The 21066-nt window shown below is 45.5% G+C and overlaps 1 protein-coding gene across 21 annotated transcripts in view; it reads left to right on the top strand.

The window, feature by feature from the left end:
• mef2cb (myocyte enhancer factor 2cb) overlaps positions 1 to 21066 on the top strand; it is a 58233-nt gene that overhangs the window by 9770 nt on the left and 27397 nt on the right. For 14 of the 21 annotated variants that reach the window (XM_070965045.1, XM_070965044.1, XM_070965036.1 and 11 more), the window contains exon 2: positions 11852 to 12067. In XM_070965045.1, the coding sequence (XP_070821146.1) occupies positions 12014 to 12067 (54 nt within the window). In that variant the 5' untranslated portion in view covers positions 11852 to 12013. Of the gene's footprint in view, positions 1 to 11851; positions 12068 to 21066 lie in introns of those variants that run through there. The other 7 variants (XM_070965043.1, XM_070965037.1, XM_070965040.1 and 4 more) reach the window with 1 other exon arrangement.

Raw genomic sequence — 21066 nt, 5'->3', positions numbered from 1 at the left:
GGGGTAGTAGGAGGGGGCAGGCGAGGTTATGTGAACGGTGCAGCTGTGTGCGCAGCAGAGGGATTTGAGTGGAGGGTGTGTGTGTGTGTGTGTGTGTGTGTGTGTTGGGGGGGGAACTCCAGGCAGCCAGGTCCTTCAGTGAACCACCAGCTCGCAACACAGCGGAGAAGAGAAGAAGAGAAAATTCAACCAAGCAGCAAGCCTTGTGAACCAAACACAACTCGCCGCCGCCCCCTCCGTCCGCCATCCCTCCACCCACCCCCCCGACTCCTTCACTCCTCCGCTCCTCCACTCTAGCCCTTTACTTCCCAAATAGGAAAAATAAATAAATAACGATTGATGCTTGATGGCAAAGATAAGAGCGCAAGAGAGAGGAAGAGGAGGAAAAAAGAAACAGTCATGATTTATATATAGTGTAGGGTTCGCTTTTTGGACGGCCATTTGTGGCTTTACTGTCCATTTTCATCTCAATCATAATATTTATTTTTTTAGGAGGCGATACTTTTATGCCTTTCTTAAGGCTCTGTGGATTTTTTTTTTAAAATACAGAAATTTCTATAAAATGTTATCAATAAAACCTAAATGATAATTTTCATTTTCAAATAACTGTATTAGGAAAATTGAATTGTTGTTCAAGTTTGCTGCCTTTTTGTTCGGGGGGATTTCCCCACGACCTGACGTACAATTCCAAAATCACTCAAATTTGTTTAAAGCTTCCTCCCCGCCTCTCCCTTATTTTGCTCGCTGAAGGAGTCAGAGCCCACGTAGTGAAGGATGCCGCGGCAGACGAAGACCCAAACTTGCTTGTCAGCCCGTGTGATCAGTCGCTGTAGAGAGACAAGGCAGAGGTGGCTGAGAGACGACAGAACACAGAATGGCAACGGCGTGCGCTGCTAATGCATTCAGCCTGCCACCGTATCCAACAACAAGGCAAAATATCACACAACTCACTTCACAAGATGTTCCTACAACAACAACATCAACAGTAACAGACACATAAATGCGCACACACACACACACAAACACACACAGTGCCTCACACGGGCGCGCACACATGCATAAATAACCACGCGCAGCATGTTAAAAACCAACCATGAGGAACAAGAATTTGAAAGCAAACAAACAAGTCAGAATGTAAGCAACTTGTCTGAGACTTTGTGACAGAAAAATAAATGAAAAATGAAAAAAACACCTTTTGTTTTATGAGAAAGGGAGCTAAATTGCTGTGGTGCACCAGGCGTTCACTTTTTTTTTTTTTAACTAAAAAAACAAAAAAAACAAGTTCCTGGCAGTTTTTAGCTTCACTGTGAACTATGTTAAACACAATGGTGAGCGCCGGGCTAAAAATAGAGCGTGGTCAAACAGCAGTAGTGCTTTGGCAAGAGGGGTCATCTCCATGTGATACAGTGGCCTTCACTGTAGCCGCATATTGAGAGCAGAGGCACTCTGCCAAAGCTTGTAGCTTCACAGCAGTAATTTAATATTTGTTTGTCTCTATTATTTCACTCTCCCCTCTCTCCTTCTCCCTCTCTCTCTTGCTTATGGGGGTTAAGTAACAGTAAGCTTTATCAGATTACTGGGTCTGAGGTCTCTTTCAAACCTCTCTTTGCCATCTTGATTTTGTGCAGCTGTGCAGACTCTTTAATCATACGCTATCTTTTTTCACTCGCCCTCCCCTCCTCTCCACCCTTCTTCTCGTCGTCCCTCCTCCCTTAACATATGTTAATTGGCTGCTTTCTGTGACAAATTACGAGCGCTCGCTTTGATGAGGTCGGGTTGTGATGGTGCTGGGAGTGGAGTACAGTGGAACTGCCAGACCCTCGCCGGTTCCCCCTTAACCACTCCAAAAAGAAGCGCGGCACCCAGCCGATGACTAATGAGAGGCTTGGACTGGGTCTGGCCCGGCTCTGGCCTTGGTGGGGCCACTCCCCTAAACAGAGGCTGATCTGTAGGTACCGTATGCCGCAACACACCCTGCACAATCTGTGCAACCTTTCGTCTCATGCACCCCACCGCCAGCTCTCCTCTGGGAACTGTGAAGCACTGTGAGAGCAGTTCAGGTCGTGTGCTGAAAGACGTGTGTATATATTTTCTCCTTCTAGAGGTTGGACAGATTGCTTTTTGATTTCATTTGCTTGCTGTATTTGACAAATATGACTTGAAACAAAGCGCGGGATATGAAGTATAGTTACAACTTGTGTGTCAAGTTTACATTGGGCTTGTGGGAGTGTGTGTCTGCGGTGAAGGGAAAGTGCCTGGAAACATTATACCAGCCTCGCTTAAACAAACACTAACAGTGGAACAATCTCTGTTTAATGATGCGCAGCGTCAACAGTGAAACAATGCTCACCAATAATCAGCACAATCAGCTTGCGGTAACCAGAAAAAAGAGGAGCAAACCTGACATCATCCTGGCAGAGTTTGTTTTTTTATCTTTCTAAATGTTGGGTGGGGTGGTGGGGTGTCAGATCCTGACTCCGTCTCCCTTCAATCCATCCTACTGCTTCTTTTTGCTCAGTCTCGCTCTCCATCTCTGCCTCAGTCCCTCTCTCTCTCCCTCTCTCCCTACTCTACGATCTAGGTTACTCGGTTTCCTAGCAGAGCACAGGGACCGGAGGAAGAAAAAAAAAACCCAGAAGGTCGAATCTATGAAGGACATCCTTGTTGAAGTGTGCAACCTTCTACTTCTCTGCAAATTACCCACACGCTGTGCATAGACTCAAAGCAGTGCTGTGGCTCTCATTTCAGCTCAGCAAGGCTGTGACCATGACACATAATACTGTTGGAGTGTCACAACGACAGGGAGAGGCAGTGTTCTGCCGAGTGTTAACTGTTTACAATTTATGGTTTTTTATTTTTTTTGCTAAAGTGTTGTCCCTTTAAGTCGTGAGCATGTGCCTGGTGCAATATAGATCGATGCTAAATATGACAACTGTCTGTTTTATTGATTTTTTATGGATATAAGTTGAGGCCCTCAGCACACTGAACACTTGACAGTAGGGAGGTAGAGGAGATCAGCAGTGTTCAGCAGCTTCTCTGTTCGCTTGTCACAGTCACAACTTCAAATATAATCACTTCACGCGATAGCATCAATGTGGCATCCAAATTTGCTGATAAAGCGAGACGGGAAAATAGTAAAATCCACAACTTCCCCGCAGATCTGCCCGTCCCCACATGCTGACTTTGTTACAACACAGAGCCAAAAAAGGAAATCATTTTATTAGCCTCTTCCCATCTGCAAGTATGCAAAACAGATAATGACCCGTAAGCAAGCACGCAGTCCCGTGCCCACCGAGTCGGCGGACGCGCGCACGGATGTGCGTGCACACACACGCACGCGCGCGTGTGTGTGTGCCAACAAGGGTGACAAAATGAAGCTTGCGAAGAAATAGGAAGTGCGCCGGCGCGTCGTGGTTGCACGAGGGTTAGCCATGTTAGCATTAGCCTGCGGGCCTTAATTGAGGCCAGGAGGGAGCATTTAATAATTGCTGTCAGAAGATCAAATTTAATTCTCCTCTCTTCACAGCCACCACTGCTGTAGGGTAGAGTGAAACAAATTGTCATCAGAGATTTCTAAATGAACAAAGCTTTTAATTAGGGTGATTAGAATGCTGTGGCAAAGAGAAAGAATAAGGGGTGGCGGCAGCGGGGGTGTGATGAAATCATCATCTTCGCCATGATTTTTGGTGTTGATGCAGCGCGGGGTGGGGGAGGGAGCACGGGAGTCGGGGCGCACGACTACTGGGAAGTTTGCTGTGAGCATAAGTAAGCGTGGCCCATGCAGTAACGAGCCCGTAGCCTCGGTTTCAAACCTCTGACACAAACACACACACATACACACACACTCTCTGCCCTTCTCCCCCCACTGGAGAACATTGCTAACATCCTGAGACATTGTCATACTCGGCAGGGAACATAATTGGGTGAATATGTCAGTGCTTTGTGTTCTTAGTGACATGACTCCCGGCTGTTCCTGTGGGGGCTGGGTACACTCATTGAAGGGTTTATACTGCAATTCCACCGCATTGGTTCATTGTTCATTACAGTTTGTTTTTTTTCTGCTTGTTTTATGAGCATAATGTATAAGCCAGGAATCTGTGCAGCTACTGTAGATGCACACTTGTGAGTGATTATTCATGTACGTGTGTGCGTTCATTTTCTGTTCCCGTCCCTTCAGTGGCTGCAGTTGGTTGCACCTGGGGCCTGCGGTGCACGGGGCGACATGTGAATTGAGACAGTGGTTTACGCTCGCTGGAAAACATGACCTGCGGCAGAGCTTCGCAAATGACTTTACAATGACTGGAAAAGAGAGAGAGAGACAGAGAGAGGAAGAAGTGAAAGAAACTGTGGCGGGGTTGATAAAGTGAAACTCAAGAGAAGTTATTTGTGTTTGAACATCAGATGTGTGGATCCCCGCAATGTGCACCACTTCCATATTCAAAACCATTTCAATACCTCGATTTTCTCCCCCTTCTGTTCGGCTGCGCTCTGCCTCCAGCTCGGGCTGTGTCACCTCTGTAACATTGATTCTTTTTTGTTCGCTATCATCTTTCTATCTCTATTCTTGAGTGCGTCCATTGCCCCTCCTCGTGCTCGTGCCATGGAAAGACTGAATGTACTAAATGGTGATTCATTCCAGCCTTTCCGGGGCCTCTCCAAATTGTGGCTCGCCTATGCTTCTGCTTTTTCTTCTCTTCTCCTTTTTTTTTTTTTCCTGATACCATTTTTTCCAGCTTGGCACAAGGGTATGTGTGTGGCAAGTTTGTCATTGCGGTCCAAGTTTATTTGTTTATCACTCATGGCTATAAGCCGCTGTCACACCACGAAGCTGCTGACAATCGACAGGGAATGCCTTTTTAACCGCGACAGCTCCTCTTCCTCCCTGTCCCCGTCTGTCTGGCTTCGCCTCGCTTTCATGTGTGCCCTCTCGCTCGTCTGCCGTTGGCCTAGCAGCTGTGGCTTTACAGCCCTTGGCCTCCATTCAAAGAGGGGGGTTGACGCATTGTGTCAAGTCATTTTGTCCTTGGGGAAGTCAGCAATGGGCAATGGAAAGATGGCTCTCACCTGTCTCCATACTGGCTCTGACGGATGGCTACCTGTCTCCTTTGCGGCTCTGATGGCCCAAGGCCCCTGTTTGCTGGTGCTGAGTGAGACGTGCAGCTGCCCAAACGAAGGGCAGGACTCGTCTACCTCCATCTCTGCCCATTCATTATTACCTGACAATACCACACTGCAGTTGGCAGAACTCCTCATAAATAATGAAATATCTCAAGCGGAAAATACAAACCTGAATGAATCATCAAACATGACCTCACAATCAGAGTGTTTTTATAAAAATGATGGGAAATTAAATATTTTCCTGTGAAAATGTAGCTGCAGTCAGACTCAAATTTAATATTGTAAGCTGTTTGTTTGTGAACTCACTATCAGAAATACTTCATATACACACAGTATATGAGAGTTTAGAATAATTTTACATCGCATTTTACATGAAAAGCTGACACATCAGAATCGATCTCTCCTGTATTAGTGCTTGTATGTCTTATGCATTTTGAAGTGAATTGTCTCTAATTGCTCTTTCAGTGAAAGCGATGTCATTTAGTTTAGAAATGTTCGACCTGTTTCAGTTTCATGGCTGTTGCCATGCGACGTCAGCGCAGATAAGGTGCTGGATGAATTGGCAGTCAAAAATATAAAAAATTGCTTTTCTCACTGCTGATCTTATGATCTCATATTGTGCCACTTGAAGCAAAATATGCTTATTGCAGTTTTTTAGAGTTAAGTATCATAAATAAAATAAATACAGTTTGGATTTGGAATAAACGTAAAATGCTTTGCACAGTGAATAAGTGTGAAGTTAACTTTCGTTTCTTTTGATTATGAGTTCCCTTGGAAATCTAAGTATACGGCCTCTTGACCATGTAAAGCAAAAGCGACATTTTAGGGAACTCAGTGTAAGTATTTCATTGCCAGTGAGCGTATCGCTTCTGTTTATTTGCATTCATCGACTGTTGGCGATTGGATTTTGATTCCAGTTTATGCTCTGTGAACAGAGTGATTTAGGGAAGGAAGCACCTTTAGCACCTTTTATTGTCTGTGCCTGCTGATGTCACATCCTTCCGCCGAGCTGTCTTTCTGTGTGTGTGTTTCCTGTCTCTCTGTCCTCCGGGGCCCTGGGGCAGAGCTGCCGGATTGAAGGATAAGAGGGGAAACAGTGCTGGCAGAGTCTCATTAGTATGAAAATCAATTAAGTTTAAATTTGAAGTATGAAGTTATAAGTTGAGGAATTGGTTGAACTGGAGTTGGCGAGAAATTGAGAACTCATCTTGTAGCACTTGAGCTGCTACTTATAACAATATACTTTGTTCCATAATGTCAATCTGACTTACGAGTGCTTGACAGAGTGTGTAGAACTTGTGCCAACCACAGGCTATTGGCTCACTTTCCTCCTCATCAATAGACAGGTGTCTCAGTTCAAAGGCACACAGAGATTGAAAATAGAATACATGTGAAAACTGTCTCTGTCTCACTAATGATCCAGCTAAATCATGAGCTAATAGAGAGAGACAGGTGAAGACATATCCTCCAACACACATTTAAGAGCACGCACGCACGCACACACACACACACACACACACACTACAGCCTCTCAAATTCAAGTTTAGCTTGAACGCTCACTGGAAAAAAAAAAAAAAAAAAAAAGGAATGAACACATTATAAGATGATCCACCGCTATCACTCTAATCCCCAGATGTACATGTTGCTAATCTCTTTAGCCGCTAACATGTTAAATTAGCCCTAATATCTGCTGAGATTCAGAGCCATAGAGGCCCACCTACGCATGGGCTACCGCCCAGGTTTAGGTCACTCTTCTCCCCCAGCACTCGAAAAAGATACAGACATTAGAGTGGGGGGTGGGGGTGGTGGGGGTTGAGGGAAGTAGCAGTGGTAGCCATTCGTCACCCTGCCTATCTCGCTCTGACAGATGGGTAGTGCGGCGTGCCACATAGAGGAGTCACTGCCTGTAATGACATTAGAGGCACAATGAGACCTGATACACATTTTTTCTGTTCCCATCCTGCCTGGCCATCGACTCGCTCCTTTGCTTGATCCTTCCCCTCCTCTCATTTCTGCTGGTATATCTCCATCCATCCTGACAGGAGATAAAGTGCTGTGTACCACTCTTTCCAAATAAAGCACCAACACACATAAGCGCAAACACATCTGCGTTTATCCCGGCGCACGCGAACATAGCTGCATCAAAAAACACAAAGAAGAAACCTCCAAAAATCTACACATCTGAAAAAAAAAAAACTTTAATGTTCTCCAGGAAAAAAAAAAAAATCTTCTACATGACAGAAATGCTCAAGTAAAAATGGAGCAGCGTGAGTGTGTACTGACATTCAGATTGTATTTGGAAAACCATATTAAAGCGCTTTTTTTCGTCCTCCTCTTCAAGGAAATGGGAGTTTATTTAAAAAGAGAGAGCGTTTATTTAATGTACCATACACCTCCTAAAAGGTTTACTTACTGCAGTGTAATATGTTATTTCAAATCCTTGCAACCACATTTCCTAGGAGGATAGGGGATACTGGCGTTATATATACTTTTTTTTTTTTTTCAGGACACATGCTATTACCAAATGTGTTGCAGATGTACCATGAGCCGAGGCTGTGCTGCCGAGGTGGGGTTTCTTGGAAAAACATAGCCAATCCTGTCATGATAAATCACCTTCCCCAATTTGCTGTAGAATTAGGATTCGAGAGCATCAGCAGAATCCACAGCCATGCTAGTTTCATCACAATTCTCTGAATGCAGAATCTAATAGATGCTTGTGCGCAACTTTTTTTGTTCTTGGAACTAGCATTCATGCTAGTTTCTCCCCCTCGCTCGCAAACAAAACTCCGCCGCTGTCTTTCAAAGTGACGAATTAGTCCCAAGCATGAGTCAAGGTAAAGTTCCTCTTTTTGCCACCCCCTTGATTCGAAGGAGTCGTCTTCAGTGTCTGTCCTCAATAACAAAGCCACATTAACAAGCACCCTGCAGACCGTCTATTAGAATGTGAAAAAGCGCCGTGTGCTGTATATTAGTTTTTAGTGACTAAACACTTGGGAGAGAGGCGACCTAGAATCAAGCCTTGTGGTGCACTGAGTGTATATGTTCTCATCGTCCTCTCAGCTCCACTTCTGAGACACAGAGAGAGAGAGAGAGAATGCTCATTAGATCTATGTGCTGAATCGCTGCTCCCTCTCCATCTCTCCCATCCTCCCCCAACCTTCATCCCTCTCTCTCTCTCTCTCTCTCTCTCTCTCTCTCTCTCTCTCTCTCTCTCTCTCTCTCTCTCTCTCTCCGTCCGTCTGCTTAACAGATGGGAGGGTCGTGGATACAGCTCTTCCCCTCCCCCTGGAGAGGCCTGGTGCCTGTTCAAAAGATCCCTCTTTATGCTTCACTCCATTTCCCTCTCTTCTCTCCGTTTCTCTGTTTGTCTCCCTCCGCTCTCCTTCTCTTTCGTTGTCACCCCTCCAACTCAAAGCACGGAGAGTTGGGACCCAGGATATGAACAAGCAGAGGGGGCAGCCGTTGTCCTTCTGTCTGCTTGGTGCCAGCTTGCTCTCTGACCTTAGCAGCCTCCCGCTCCAGCCTCCTTCCAGTTACCAGGCTCGTGTGAATGCAGGCATACCATTAGTCAGACTCCACGGAGAAGATAAAGAAACTCTTTTGTGTATTCTTCATTTTCCACAGCTCATTCCCTCTTTCCCTACGCCTTACTTTGGGATTAGTAAATTGGCTTAATGTGTACAAGCTTGTTAGTTCTTTCTTCGGGCTCGCTCTGTGTGTCTTCGTCTTTCTCTCTTGTTTCTTTCTCACCTCATGCCCTCTCAAGGTCAGGTGTCAGTGTCGGTCCCCCGCGAAAGAATCCTGCCAAGGATTATCGTCCTCTGCCGCCTCGACCGTGTTCACGAAGCAGTTTTTGTTTCCTGCCTTTCCCTCCGTTTCACTGTCATGGCGTCACGAGGCTAAATTGGATTGAGTGATTCAGTGGTAATCTGTTAAGTTAAGTGATGCTCTATCCACCACGAGGGAAGGAGACGGAAGGAGAGGGAAGGGAGCCCGATGAGGAGGTGGGTGCTCAGTTCCTATCCAGGAGCTGCCTGGCACTCATATGGGACGGGGGCGGGTGTGAGGAGAAGTGGTTGGGGGGGGTTGGTGGCGAGAGAGGGGGGCGAGAAGTGGGGACGGAGGGAACTTGCGTTGTGTAGGAGGAGGTAGAGGAGGTAATAGTGAGGAGGGGTGGGGGGGTTGGCTGAGGCGGGGAGGCATCGACACGGGGCTAAGCGGCTGCAGAGCCTCACCTCAGGGAGCGTTGGCTGGCGCTGGGAGCCAGAAGCAGGGATTAAATGTTCAGGACACGGGCTTAGTCTTAGCGTTAATGTTACGTAAGGCCTAAGGTGTTGCCCCAGCGGTTGTTGACATTGAGAAGTTCAGCTCTGCTCAGTGGGCTGTGGGAGGAACGAGGAGGAGGTGGAGGCCAGGAGGCAGGGATCACAGAGGTAACGCCTCCTTGTTTGGAGCCATGCCCGGGCTGGGTAGTGTTGAGTACAAAGACTGGGAGGGGATGATGCTGTCAGCCTGTGATTGAGGTACGCCGGCTTGATTGATATCCTTGTCTGGCTGTCTTGTGCCAAGCGCCTTAGTGTTGGCTTGTAATCCTAGTTTGTCTGACAACATCCTTCTTTGTTTTCTTCCAGAGGGCAGCTCTTTGTTTTTCTGTCTATGGATGGGTGTGTTTGCGCAGAGCAATGCTAAAATGTTTTGGATAGCCTCTTCAGAGCTGCCACAGAGTTATTTTAGGTCTTGTTATTATTATGATGGTGCAGTCCGGCTGTTGTCCTAACTGCCAAATGATGCATTTATGTTTGTATTTCATTTCTTCCATAAGTGGGCGTATTCCAAACCATCAACTCAGCAAGTTTTTTGTCATGCGTTTCATCATTGTTCATATTGTATTGTCTCACTTTGTTTTGCATCTTTGTGTGATGGAAGTTTTTGGCAGAAATATACACAATAATCAATGTGATGCTATTCCTTGAAAATTGAATACATCTTGCAAATCTGCATATGGACCCCAGGCCGACATCATCATAGTGGCCTTAACTAAACTGAACACTACTGTGCTATAGATTTTAAAAGAATGACACAGGTAGTACACAGCCTGTGTTTTCTGTTGCACATGAAAAGATCTACAGTCATGTACGACTGCTGCAGGCCTCGGTCTGTCACTTAGAGCCACAGCATCCCTGGATGTCCCTATTACACGCTTTCATTATCAATGTCCTACTCTCGCACAAAGAGGTCAAGTGCATAGCAATGTGCTGCGCTCACCTCAGGGGTTTAGAGCTTTCTTGTGCTTTCTCATGCATGTTACTCAATAAATACATGGATTCAGGTTAGGGGAAGATAAAAAAAAAGGAAAGAAGGGGAAAGGAAGTGCATTACAATGCGCATGTATGTGTGCGGGAGTGTGCAAAGGAGAGAATATGAGAGTGAGGAAGAGAGCAAGGGTGTATGAGAGAGAGGGAGAGAGAGTGATAGAGAGAGAGACTGAGACTGACATGTCTTTTGGTGAAGCGGTGTCGTCTTCCACATCAATGTCTGATGCTTGTGCTGCCAGGTGCCGGAAATCTGGTTCAGAAAGGAGAGAAGAGAGAAGAAGGGGAAAGTAGAGAAAAAAAGGCAGGGTAGATGGAGGATTTTTTTTTTTTTTTTTTTATGTGACGGCGCTGACAGCTCCCCTGCATTGCACTGAGCTTAAATAATGGGATGCTCATTTGCATAACGAGGGACGTTATCACCTCTACTGTCAAAAGAAAACACAACAACAGTTCTTCTGCTCCTCCCTGAGATAGATTGGGTTGGCCTACTTTAGCACTCTGGAGAGATGCACTGGAGCTCTGGCTTAGCCAAACTCACACAAGAACACACACACACACACACACACATGCACGCACGCTCACATGGACACAGTCGCTCACTCACGCAAACTTTTTGGAGCGCAGCTTTCTTCTTCGCACATGCAGTCCAGCTCATCAGCTGCTGGCCTCCGCTCTTCAAACACGGGAACACACACACTCAGCTGTGCACACACAAGCAGACGCACAAGTGCATTTGCTCAGATGCTCCTCAGATGCACTCACTGACATGCAATGTGTCCAACTGGATTAAGTTGATGTTGGAATTTTGTTTGACTTGATTTCCGTCTCTAGGAAACGTCCTTTTTTACCGTGTTTCAAACTCTTGGCACCTTTTTTTTTTCTTTTCTTCTTTTGTTTTTTTGGCTTTGTTTTACCAGAACATGCCAAGACTACGCTCGCTTTTACATCTGTATTCCATCCCCGCGACTCACGCCTGCCATTTTGGAGATGAGCTGCAGATAGAGTAGAAAAAGCTGTGTCTGGCAGTTCCACTGTCAATACAGTGCAGTTCGTGGGAAGAAACAAAATGTATTTCTCAGTCTAGAGGTAATGTTACAGTGTTGGTGATTAGAGCGTTTAAGTTAGCGGCACTTCCAAAACACTGTCAAACTCTCTGTGAACGAGGCGAGATCCTGACAGCGCTGTCTCCTCTCATAGTCGGTGCCTGGGAAAAAAAATGCAAAAACTGATTTGCATGATATCGACAGTGAAAAACACAGCAGTTCTCACAACATTGTTGACAGATTCTTTGTCTTTCTTCACCCTCCCTTGTGGCTGCCATGATGCCACTTTTATTATTTTTTTCTCTCAGTATTTTGCCATATTTCATTTCATTTAATGCTCATCCTCTCCTCCCCCTCCCCATTTCTTTCTTGCAGGTACGGATGCTGGAATCTTTGAGTTGATTGGAACAAATAGAAAGCAGAGACAAAAGACAGATAAAGAAAGAGCAGAAGAGTGAAGAGAAAGAAGAAGAAAGAGGAGAGTGAAGAAAGCATAAAGTTCTTTAGAAAGAGGAGAGAAAGAAAGAGACGGGGACGATGGGGAGGAAAAAGATTCAGATCACGCGGATTATGGATGAACGCAACAGACAGGTAAGTCCCTGGGGGATGGGAGGATGGATGAGTATGAGGGTGGGGAAGAGGAGGGCTGGAGGGGAGGGGGGAGGAAGGAGAAACACCCTACACCCCACATAGCCCTCAACAATGAGGGTCTTCTGGGAGTCTGGGCAATATGTGAACTGGGCGACAGAGAAGCGTATGCGGGGATATTGCTTTGGGTGGAAGACTTCCATTGGCTTATAATGGCAGGTTTGTTTCCCCTCAAGCTGACAAACCAGTGTGAAGGCACCAGGAGGATTTTTCCCTAAAGGGATTTGCATGAGAACATGTGTAATTCTCAAAAACCCATTCTGCATATCGCTGCACGCACTGAGGGCTTTGGCCTACACACAACTGTAGCGCCCTTCACACACCCAACCTCTCACACCATGCCACCCAGTTTAGCTCACTGGCAGTGGAATATTACCGGGCAGACGGTGGTTGGAGAAAACATAAACAAACAAACAGACAGGGATGGGATGGTCTAAAGTGACACACCGGACTGGGCCAACAGGGTGGAGATGAAGGGCTACCTGGGAGACAAACACTGAATCAGTATTTTTCATGAGCTAAATCAGTAACAGAAGGTCTGCTGTAGCTTTCCTCTGCTTAGCCTTGTTAAATCAGAGATACTAGAAACCGTCAAAGACCAAACCTAACAGTGGAATTCATGAAAGGCACTGTTTAACAGCTGGCAGTGCTTCAGTGAGACATAATAAATTGTGGACAGCGTGATTCAAGCAGACGCTGCCGTCTGTGGCAGGAAATAGATAGAGACAGAGTCTCTCACTGCCCCCGAGGCCCACAATTGATCACTTCCTGTGGCACGACTGACCACTGACACTTTGTCAGCTTCCTGGCAGCCCAATTGGATCCATACGCTGCTAGCATGGCCCCTGGATCACAGGTCAAACACGCACAAAGACGCACGCACCTTGTCCGAACAGAGGCCTGCTTCATCGCTTTCTCCGCGTCTTCATCGCCTGACATCCACAATAACAGTCCACAGCCAATTCTCGTGGTGCGCTCAAGAAACCCAGTCATTTGTGGCCAGAATAAACTGACATAAAGAGGCTTAAGGAATCGATTCTTCAGTACAGGAGGAGTAATTGAAGAAGATTGTGACCCCTGTCATGACTCAACTCAATGAATGTAACTGCAAGTAACAAGAGGAGAGTGAGAGGGGAGTGAGGATGTGAGTGGACCTGAGACAAAGAAGAAACTTCTAATAATCCTGATTTTACTGTTTGCCATACTTCAGTGTGCTCGTCTCGAAAGCAGGGCGCCTTTAGAGCCACACCTGCAGCATGAAAAGGAGAGATACGTAAGGAGAAAGATGAAAAGAAACAGGCAGGGAGGGTATGTGACAGTATGCATCTATGTGGTCTGTGTTCTGATTTATGTATTTGTTACTGAAGGAGAGACAGGCAAACAGAGAGAGAGGAAGAGCGAGGAGGAGGTCACAGAGTTTTAGATGAGGACTGAAGCTATCGTGTTGCAGCAGCACCCTCACTTCCTCCTTACTGTTATCTCAGCCCTTCTCTCTCATCCCACCTTAGACTGGGTCCGCCAGTTGCACCAGGCACTCCGGCTCCTGCGGATAAGGAGGGAAAGAGGGAGACAGGAAGGACACCTGAGGGGAATCGATGCCTGAGATATCCGGGCTTTACTTACAGGGGGAGGAGGAGGGAGGAGATGCGCGAGAGAGAGAGGGTTCAGGGAAAGGAAAATCAATATATCACTGGATTTTGTTGTTTTGATCTCTAAAATGATAGATTACTCAGTTAGTTGTTTGTTTAAGTCCGATCGCAATTCCTGCTGACATGATGTCATTGAGTCATGTGGAAAGCACCTCATGCACGCATGGCGTTCGGTGTCATTCAACCTTCGGCCTACATGAATGACATCACTGCATTTTGTAGAGGCGGACATCACAAGACAAGGACAGAGACAGACACAGAAACTTAAATTTTCTTCTTAAAAGCAAAAAAAACGGAAGCTTTGCATTTGCATATTTTCACTTCCTTTCTGAGGAAATGTCCCAGGGCCCAAGCCAAATAAACAGCAGAGGAATTTGTATAGTGTTGCTTTCAACCACACATTCTTTACATACTTTTACTGTTTCATGTCTAAAAAGTTTTTCCATCTTCTTAAAGCTCCTCTGTGTTTAACAGATTGGTATTAGTTGACCTAATATGCATATCCAACAGCTCCTAAAGTTATATTAAACAGAACATGGTGCAGCTCCAGTCTTTTAACAGTTCCCCTGATTCGTACATGTCTGCACACGCACTTCATACTGCAGTCCTCTTTGGAGTGGCACCACTCTGTGTGGCTGTCAGCGCTACCTTGCCACCTACCGGGCTGCGCTGCCTCCCTACCTCTGCCCTCCCTGCAGCAGCGGTATCATAGTGGGCACAGGGCCTGGCTCTCTCTGGGCGGCCACTTTGGGCTGCCACCCCCAGGCCCTGAAACACTTCCCCAGAGCAGGGGCAGAAGGGCCAGGCCTCCCTGGCGTTGACTGGCTGCCCGGAGCTCTGGACAGTGGGCAGCAGTGTGTGAGCCCTGGCTCCAAGCCCCCTGACCACTCAGACCCTCTCCCAGCCTCGGGCACATGAAAGAGCCCCCTGTGCCATAAACTCATGGGCTGCACACAGAGAGCAGACTCTCTCGCCCAAGCTAGCACACACACAGATAGGTGCTCACACCTACACTACAAGAGAGGTGCGCAGGTGTGTGTCCATACGTATGCTGGCATAGATTTGAGACATAGCAGATTATACACCCAAACACATATTTAGACGGTGTATTTAGTATTTTGTTTATGCAGCACGGACAAATACATGCTTGTGAACACGAGTACACATCTAAAACACATATCTTTCTGGAGTCGGTCTTGGGGATCGACTAATTTACTGCAATTGGCTCTAATTAGTGTTACCTCTCCAGCCAGTACACGCAGTGGGCTTAATTTAGGATGACTTGTTTGTGGAAATCTGTGTGTATATGTGTGTGTGTTTGTGTTTGTGTTTGTGTGGGACATGTGGTTTCCAAGGGGGAAGGGACCCAGGGCCAAAGGTTAAACATGGATCAGGTCATCAGTGACAGGAAGTAAAACAACAGGATCTCCCAACTCCCACAAACAACAGTCACACTAACACATACTTGGCTGGGAGAAGATTAAAAAAAAGATGTTTTTATGTCTTCCTGCGTACGCCGCTTCTCCCCCCTCACCCTGTTAACTGCAGCGCTGCAGCTGAAATAAAGGGTCTTTTTGTTTCTACGACAAAGCATTCTTCTCTCCAATCAACAGCACTGGGGTGAGAAAATGTGCAAGTGAAATTAACAGCAGGAAAATAATGAGGCCCACAGGGTAGCTACTCACCCCTGCACCCCTCCTCTAATTCCCTGTTTCCCACCTTCCACCATCTCCTTCTTTTACCACAGCGAGTGGCACTCCTCTCTGTCATATGTTCAGCGCTGCAAGACCTCACCTGAAAAGGGCTCACTAAGCTCTCACCTCCTCTCTGCTGTATTTTTATTCTCTTTTGCCTTCCCAACTTATTCCTTGTTTCTCGTTCACATGTTCTTCACATGGTTCATTTTGCTCTCTCACCTCCCTCTCCAATTTTCACTCGCTAGAGAGTCTTAATGGTTTTGTCGAGCTCCCTCTCTTCTCTCTCCTTTGTCCGCCGTAGTGCTCATTATGTCGGGCTTTTAATTTTCAAAGGGAAAGTTTGTTGATTTATCAGGCCGCATTTTGAACATTAAAACAAAATTATGTGTAAAAATAAGATTGTTGAAATATGTTGCATGCGCAGCCTGTGGACTGGCAAGAGCAATTTTTAGCTTTCTTAAAAACGACTTTGCGGGAATGGATGATAATCTGCAGCTCATTTACATCTTCTCTTCATATTTCTCCCCTTTTTTTTACTACTAGAAGCAAATTCTGAGCTGTGCTTGTAATAAGAAGTCTTCATTTTGTGAAAACTGGGGTTAATAGGGTCTTCTTGCAGCAGAAATCACTAAAACAATTAGATGCGTAAGGAAATGTAATCCATGTGAAAATCAGTTTGAACCATTCGGCTCCTGTTTTTTGGGGAAAACTGGTGAAAGTGAAAACAGCGTGCCTTAAATAGACAATATCTGCCTCAGTGCCACTGCAAAAGTAAAAGCTCATCCACCTCAAATAAGTTATTTTTGTCATTCCAGCCACTAACTTGGGCCTTGTAATGTAACATCCACTTTTTTTAGTCAGAGGGTATATCCTTTTCCAGTTGCGGTTCTTCAGCGTAAACAAGAGCATACAGAGAAGGAGCCCAGCCAGCCATTACAGCGCTGTCCTGAAATGTAATTACAAGCTCTGGTAAGAAGAACAATCTAAACTGGCATGTATTTTGAGACATCTTTAACTAAAATTGGCATAATTAAGACACCACTCAGTCAGTTCTACAGGTTAGCTTTTAACCACTCAGAGTGGACACTCTGGATTCAGAAACCGAATGAAGAAATGTTTGCCGCCTCCTGGTCGTACTGTATAATGAAGACGCGCTGAAGAAGGATGATAAGTGGGGTTTTGAGGAGAGAGAAGAGCATAGCATATATTAGAGGTGGGACAAAGACTCTTTTGTTGTAATGCCCCTCTTAACAGCTTCTTTGGCTCAGAGGCAGAGTTCAGGACCAGGTCTTGGGCTCCTCTTATTCCTTTTGCGTAAGCCCGTGTCTTCCTGCTTGGCCCCTGACAATGGGATAAGTGTTTGTCTCGAGACCAATCGCGCTGCTCCGTCGCTGACTGACATTTATGTGTGTGCATGCTTGCGCGCGTGCGTGTGTGTGTGTGTCCCCGCATGGCCATGTTTGGTTTGCTAACCAGCAGTTTTCGGTGCCTGTCTCTCCACTCCTCCTCTTCCTCCACCTCCTCCTCCCCCAGGGAAGCAGGCAGGAGGTGGGAAGCAGAAGCGAAGCCATTGTGAAGGGGAAGCCACTGGCCTCTTCCTGTTATGAGAGGAAATGCATACAAATGTGCTTCCTGTGCGTCCGCCCCCTCTCTTCTCCCTCCTCCTCCCTCGCCTCTCACCCATGTGGCAGAGAATCAGCCACTATCCCTCCTTTCTTTTTGTTCCTCTGTTGATCCTGGGCGTTTTTCAACTTTTTGACCAGAGGAAATGCAACTGATTATTTAATTTCTTTTTTTTAATTGGTAATTTTCCAGTGATGGCATGCAGTATATATAACTACTGTATATACACACATAAACACACAAGAAAGCCAAGCAAAAACAAATTAAAATGGGTTGAATGAAAAGTTCTGTAAGAGAGGGTTATGCATGGTCACATGTTTACAGGGGTGTGTGTCTGCATGCATTTGTGTGTGCATGCGTCAGAATCTCTCTTGGGATGATGCTGTGGAGGAGGATAGGGGTGAACGAATAAGGCTTGTGTGTCACTATGAGCCTACAGCGTACGTTCATTAGGCGTCTGCCTGTGAGTGAGTGCTCATTGAGAGTAACACTAGATAACAGCCTGTACATATATATAAGTAGGCATTTGTGTATATACTATTATGGGATGATGGGAGTGTTTTCGTCTGCTTCACAAAGTTAAAGAAAATGTGCAATATCTTATTGTCTTCATGAGCTCCTCCATCACAGAGTAATCTCTGAGAAGGCTAAGCTGCTGTTGTGAAGTCTGGTTAATGTTCATAGCTGCTAAGGTTTCTAAACACAAATATTCAGGCCAAGATTCTTGATTTTGCCGTAGATGCAGAGCTCGAATGCTTAGAGTCGGTTGAGTTTTGAGAGTTGTCCTCATAAACTTGTGTTGCATCTTTTTTACCAGAAGTAGTGTGTGTAGCCTCTAACTGCTTCACAAGAATCTTAGAAGCATACAATGACAGTTCAAAAGCTAAGCGTCTCATTATGCCATGAGGGTCCACAGTTTTTCCTGTGTGTGTGTGTGAAGATAGGCTTCACACCACGGTTACCAATTTACTGTGAAAAGACGCACTTGAGTTCACACTCACGCACTTACACTGGTCCCTTTTACCAGTACACACAGTTGCAAATGTGCTGTAACGTCACGCTCTCTGTTATTAACATAGTGGTGTGTCTAACAGCACCCACTGACCAAGGAAGCAAAAATTACACCCACACTGACATACGGGTGGTTTACAATGGGTTTTTTGGTTCGACAACAAAGATAGAGGCCTCATTCAGTGTAATAAATAGATGTTGTTACTTCATACAAAGGCTGTGCACCAGCATCAGAAGTACGGGTAGTATAAATTAGAAATAAAATATAAATAACTGGGATTTCTGCATAGTAATAATCAGTTTTTTTACTTGACATATGCTAGAAAAATGGCACATAGTAAAACTTTTAAAAGTCCTAAATTTATTATCATAATAGTTTATTATTTTATGCACATACACTATAGCCTTTCCACTACTGGACAACTATCTGTAAAGGTTTGTAGTTCAGGTGTGCCTTCCTCAGCACCTGTTTTTGAGTGCAGAGCAGTCAGTCCTCGAATGCAGGTCCAGCGCACCAGTTTCCTGCTGCTGTTTGGACTGAGAGAGCTTATTTAAGCTTGCACAGGAAAGGCAAGAGGTGACATCACCAGCTTGAACGTTGATGGGCTAAAAGTGTCACATGACAGCATCATGTGAGGCCATGAAGTCAGAGTTACCTCAAGTGGTGAAACTGAATACAGAACATAAAAATTGCATAGCTGAGATACAGTACGAATTAGCACATCTCACATGATGTTTGCACCAGTATTTGCCATCAAGACAGCATTTATGCACAGGCCAACTGTCATTTAAAATGTGTGTGTGTGTTCTTGCTCAGTGAGCATGCTCTGTATATGTATTTCTGGGTGTATATGCACAGTGCTGGTAATGATTTGGAGGTAGCAGGTTGTACTTGTCAGATTGAGATGTGGGGGTGTGGTGTGATATTTATGTAGGTGTTATTGTTTGGTCAGTTAAGGCTTTTCATAATCGCACTCATTCTCTTCCTGTGGTGTTGCTGAAGTCAGTCTATGTGTGAATTTTAATATGTGGGAAACGCACGCACGGTTCCTCATTTAAAGTGTGAGGCTCAAGACGACTTTGATTGGATTCTGCTTTTCTTTTGCACGCGTTGAAATGACAAGCAGCAAACAAGCTGCCTTTTACCTTACACTCGCCGTGTGGAGTGGTCCTCCGATACGCGAGCTGTCCGAGCCAGCATGTGACCCTCTCCTTTGAGACTGGCAGTTCTGGACCTCTGGGACACGCACCCGGCCCTCCGTGCGTGCCACGTGCCACCTTTTGAAACATTAATGGCCCCGGCAGAGTGTGTGACTGAGTGAGTGGGTGATAACGGAGCTGGGCCGGCAGCTAGCTGTGTCCTGCGTTTGCCCCTGGTGCCCCTTGCATCAAAACACCCAGGGAAGACAACACTCCACATGTCCTGTTCCTGAATAGTCTGCTTTGACCTTCTGTCCTACAGTCCTGTCATCTTATTGACTCGCTCATGTGCGACTTGTACTGTAGCTTTGCTGTTGTGAGGCTGGCGAACCCCTTCAGGGTGCGTTTGTTTCGGTTTTGGATGGTAGAGCTCAGAGTGGGTTGGATATGACAATTAATCTTATTGTCACGAGATACCTTTTGATCTCACAGCATTAAGAATGAGGCTTGTTTTTTTTACATTCCAGTATGACTGTGTAAATGTCAGCATGGTATTTAGAGCCCAAGGGAGTTTTTTCGCCTCACGCCGTCGGCGAATCAGATGAGTGTTTGTGCCGAGGTGCAGAACCTGACATTGCACACGTTGGTTTGTACGGAGCTAGAATGCCGTGTCTCTGGTTTCAGCCTCTGTTGTCTGACACAGAGCTCGGCATGACGCAATGACATCACTGGAAAACTTTTAGGTGGGGAAGCTGGTCCAGGATGCAGCAGTTCATGTAAGGTTTTAGCCACTCTGGGTAGAGAGGGAGACAGAGAGAAAGACAGGGTAGAGGTGAGGGATAGTTTGATATTCAGTTTCCCTGGTGCATCCTGGGAGATATGATTTCAGGAAATCCAAAACTATCTATCAATATCCATTGAACCCTATCTCCTCTTTCAGACCTCGGAGTTGTAACAAGAAAATGTGAAGGGCAATGCATGATAGATTTATGCCACAAATCTATTCATGCATTACTCAGACCTACCACACACACACAGATCTCTATTTAAAGGCCTTCTTTGCAAAGGTTTTTGTTAAAGTCTTCAGAAGTGTTTTCAGAGCATGTTTAACTGAGTATTGGGAGGTTTTCATTCTGTATTTTTTGGCCCACTTAAGTGTCAGAAGAGAATAGACAAACATGCAGTTAATCAACAAACTGAGATCATTAGCTACCAGCTGGGCACAGTTCTGGCAGTATTTCCTCTCTGTAAAAAGCTTTGTCGATACAGATCTCCAATGTAAATAATACACAGTCGCAGAAGAAAATAAAAGAAAGTTTAATACCAAAAAAAAAAAAGAAAAAAGAAAAAGCAGAGAAGGAAGCTGGCAGTGGCACATTTTCTCTTTTTCCCATTCAGCCAAAGAGCTTACACACATGGCTTGGAAAAGAAACCAGGTGCAGCTCACTGGAATTAACTCACTTTCACTGCTCTAGTTTTGATCCAAACAATAGAGGAATAGAGGCTGTTCTATTTTGACAATGTGGGCACTTGTATGTGTGTGTTATTAAAGGTACCAGTCTTCACACACACACACACACACACACACACACATAGCCACAAACAGAGAGAAAGAAAAAAGGCCCCATTAGAGAAGACAATTTTTGTGGTTTAAGTTGAGTGCATTGTCACTATTTGAGCACGCACAAACAGCTTCAAGCACAGGCAGGGAACCCATCCGTTATTTATATCAATGGCTTGTTATTCACTACGAGAGGCGGCTAATTGGGTAACACAACAACTGAACAATGTGCATTAATGTCGCTGTGAGGAAATAGTATGC

This window comes from Chaetodon trifascialis, chromosome 6, assembly GCF_039877785.1.
Source record: "Chaetodon trifascialis isolate fChaTrf1 chromosome 6, fChaTrf1.hap1, whole genome shotgun sequence".
In the NCBI taxonomy this organism is placed as follows: Eukaryota; Metazoa; Chordata; class Actinopteri; order Chaetodontiformes; family Chaetodontidae; genus Chaetodon; species Chaetodon trifascialis.
The sequence above is the reverse complement of the archived record's forward strand: the minus strand, read 5'-3'. Positions and strand labels throughout refer to the sequence as shown.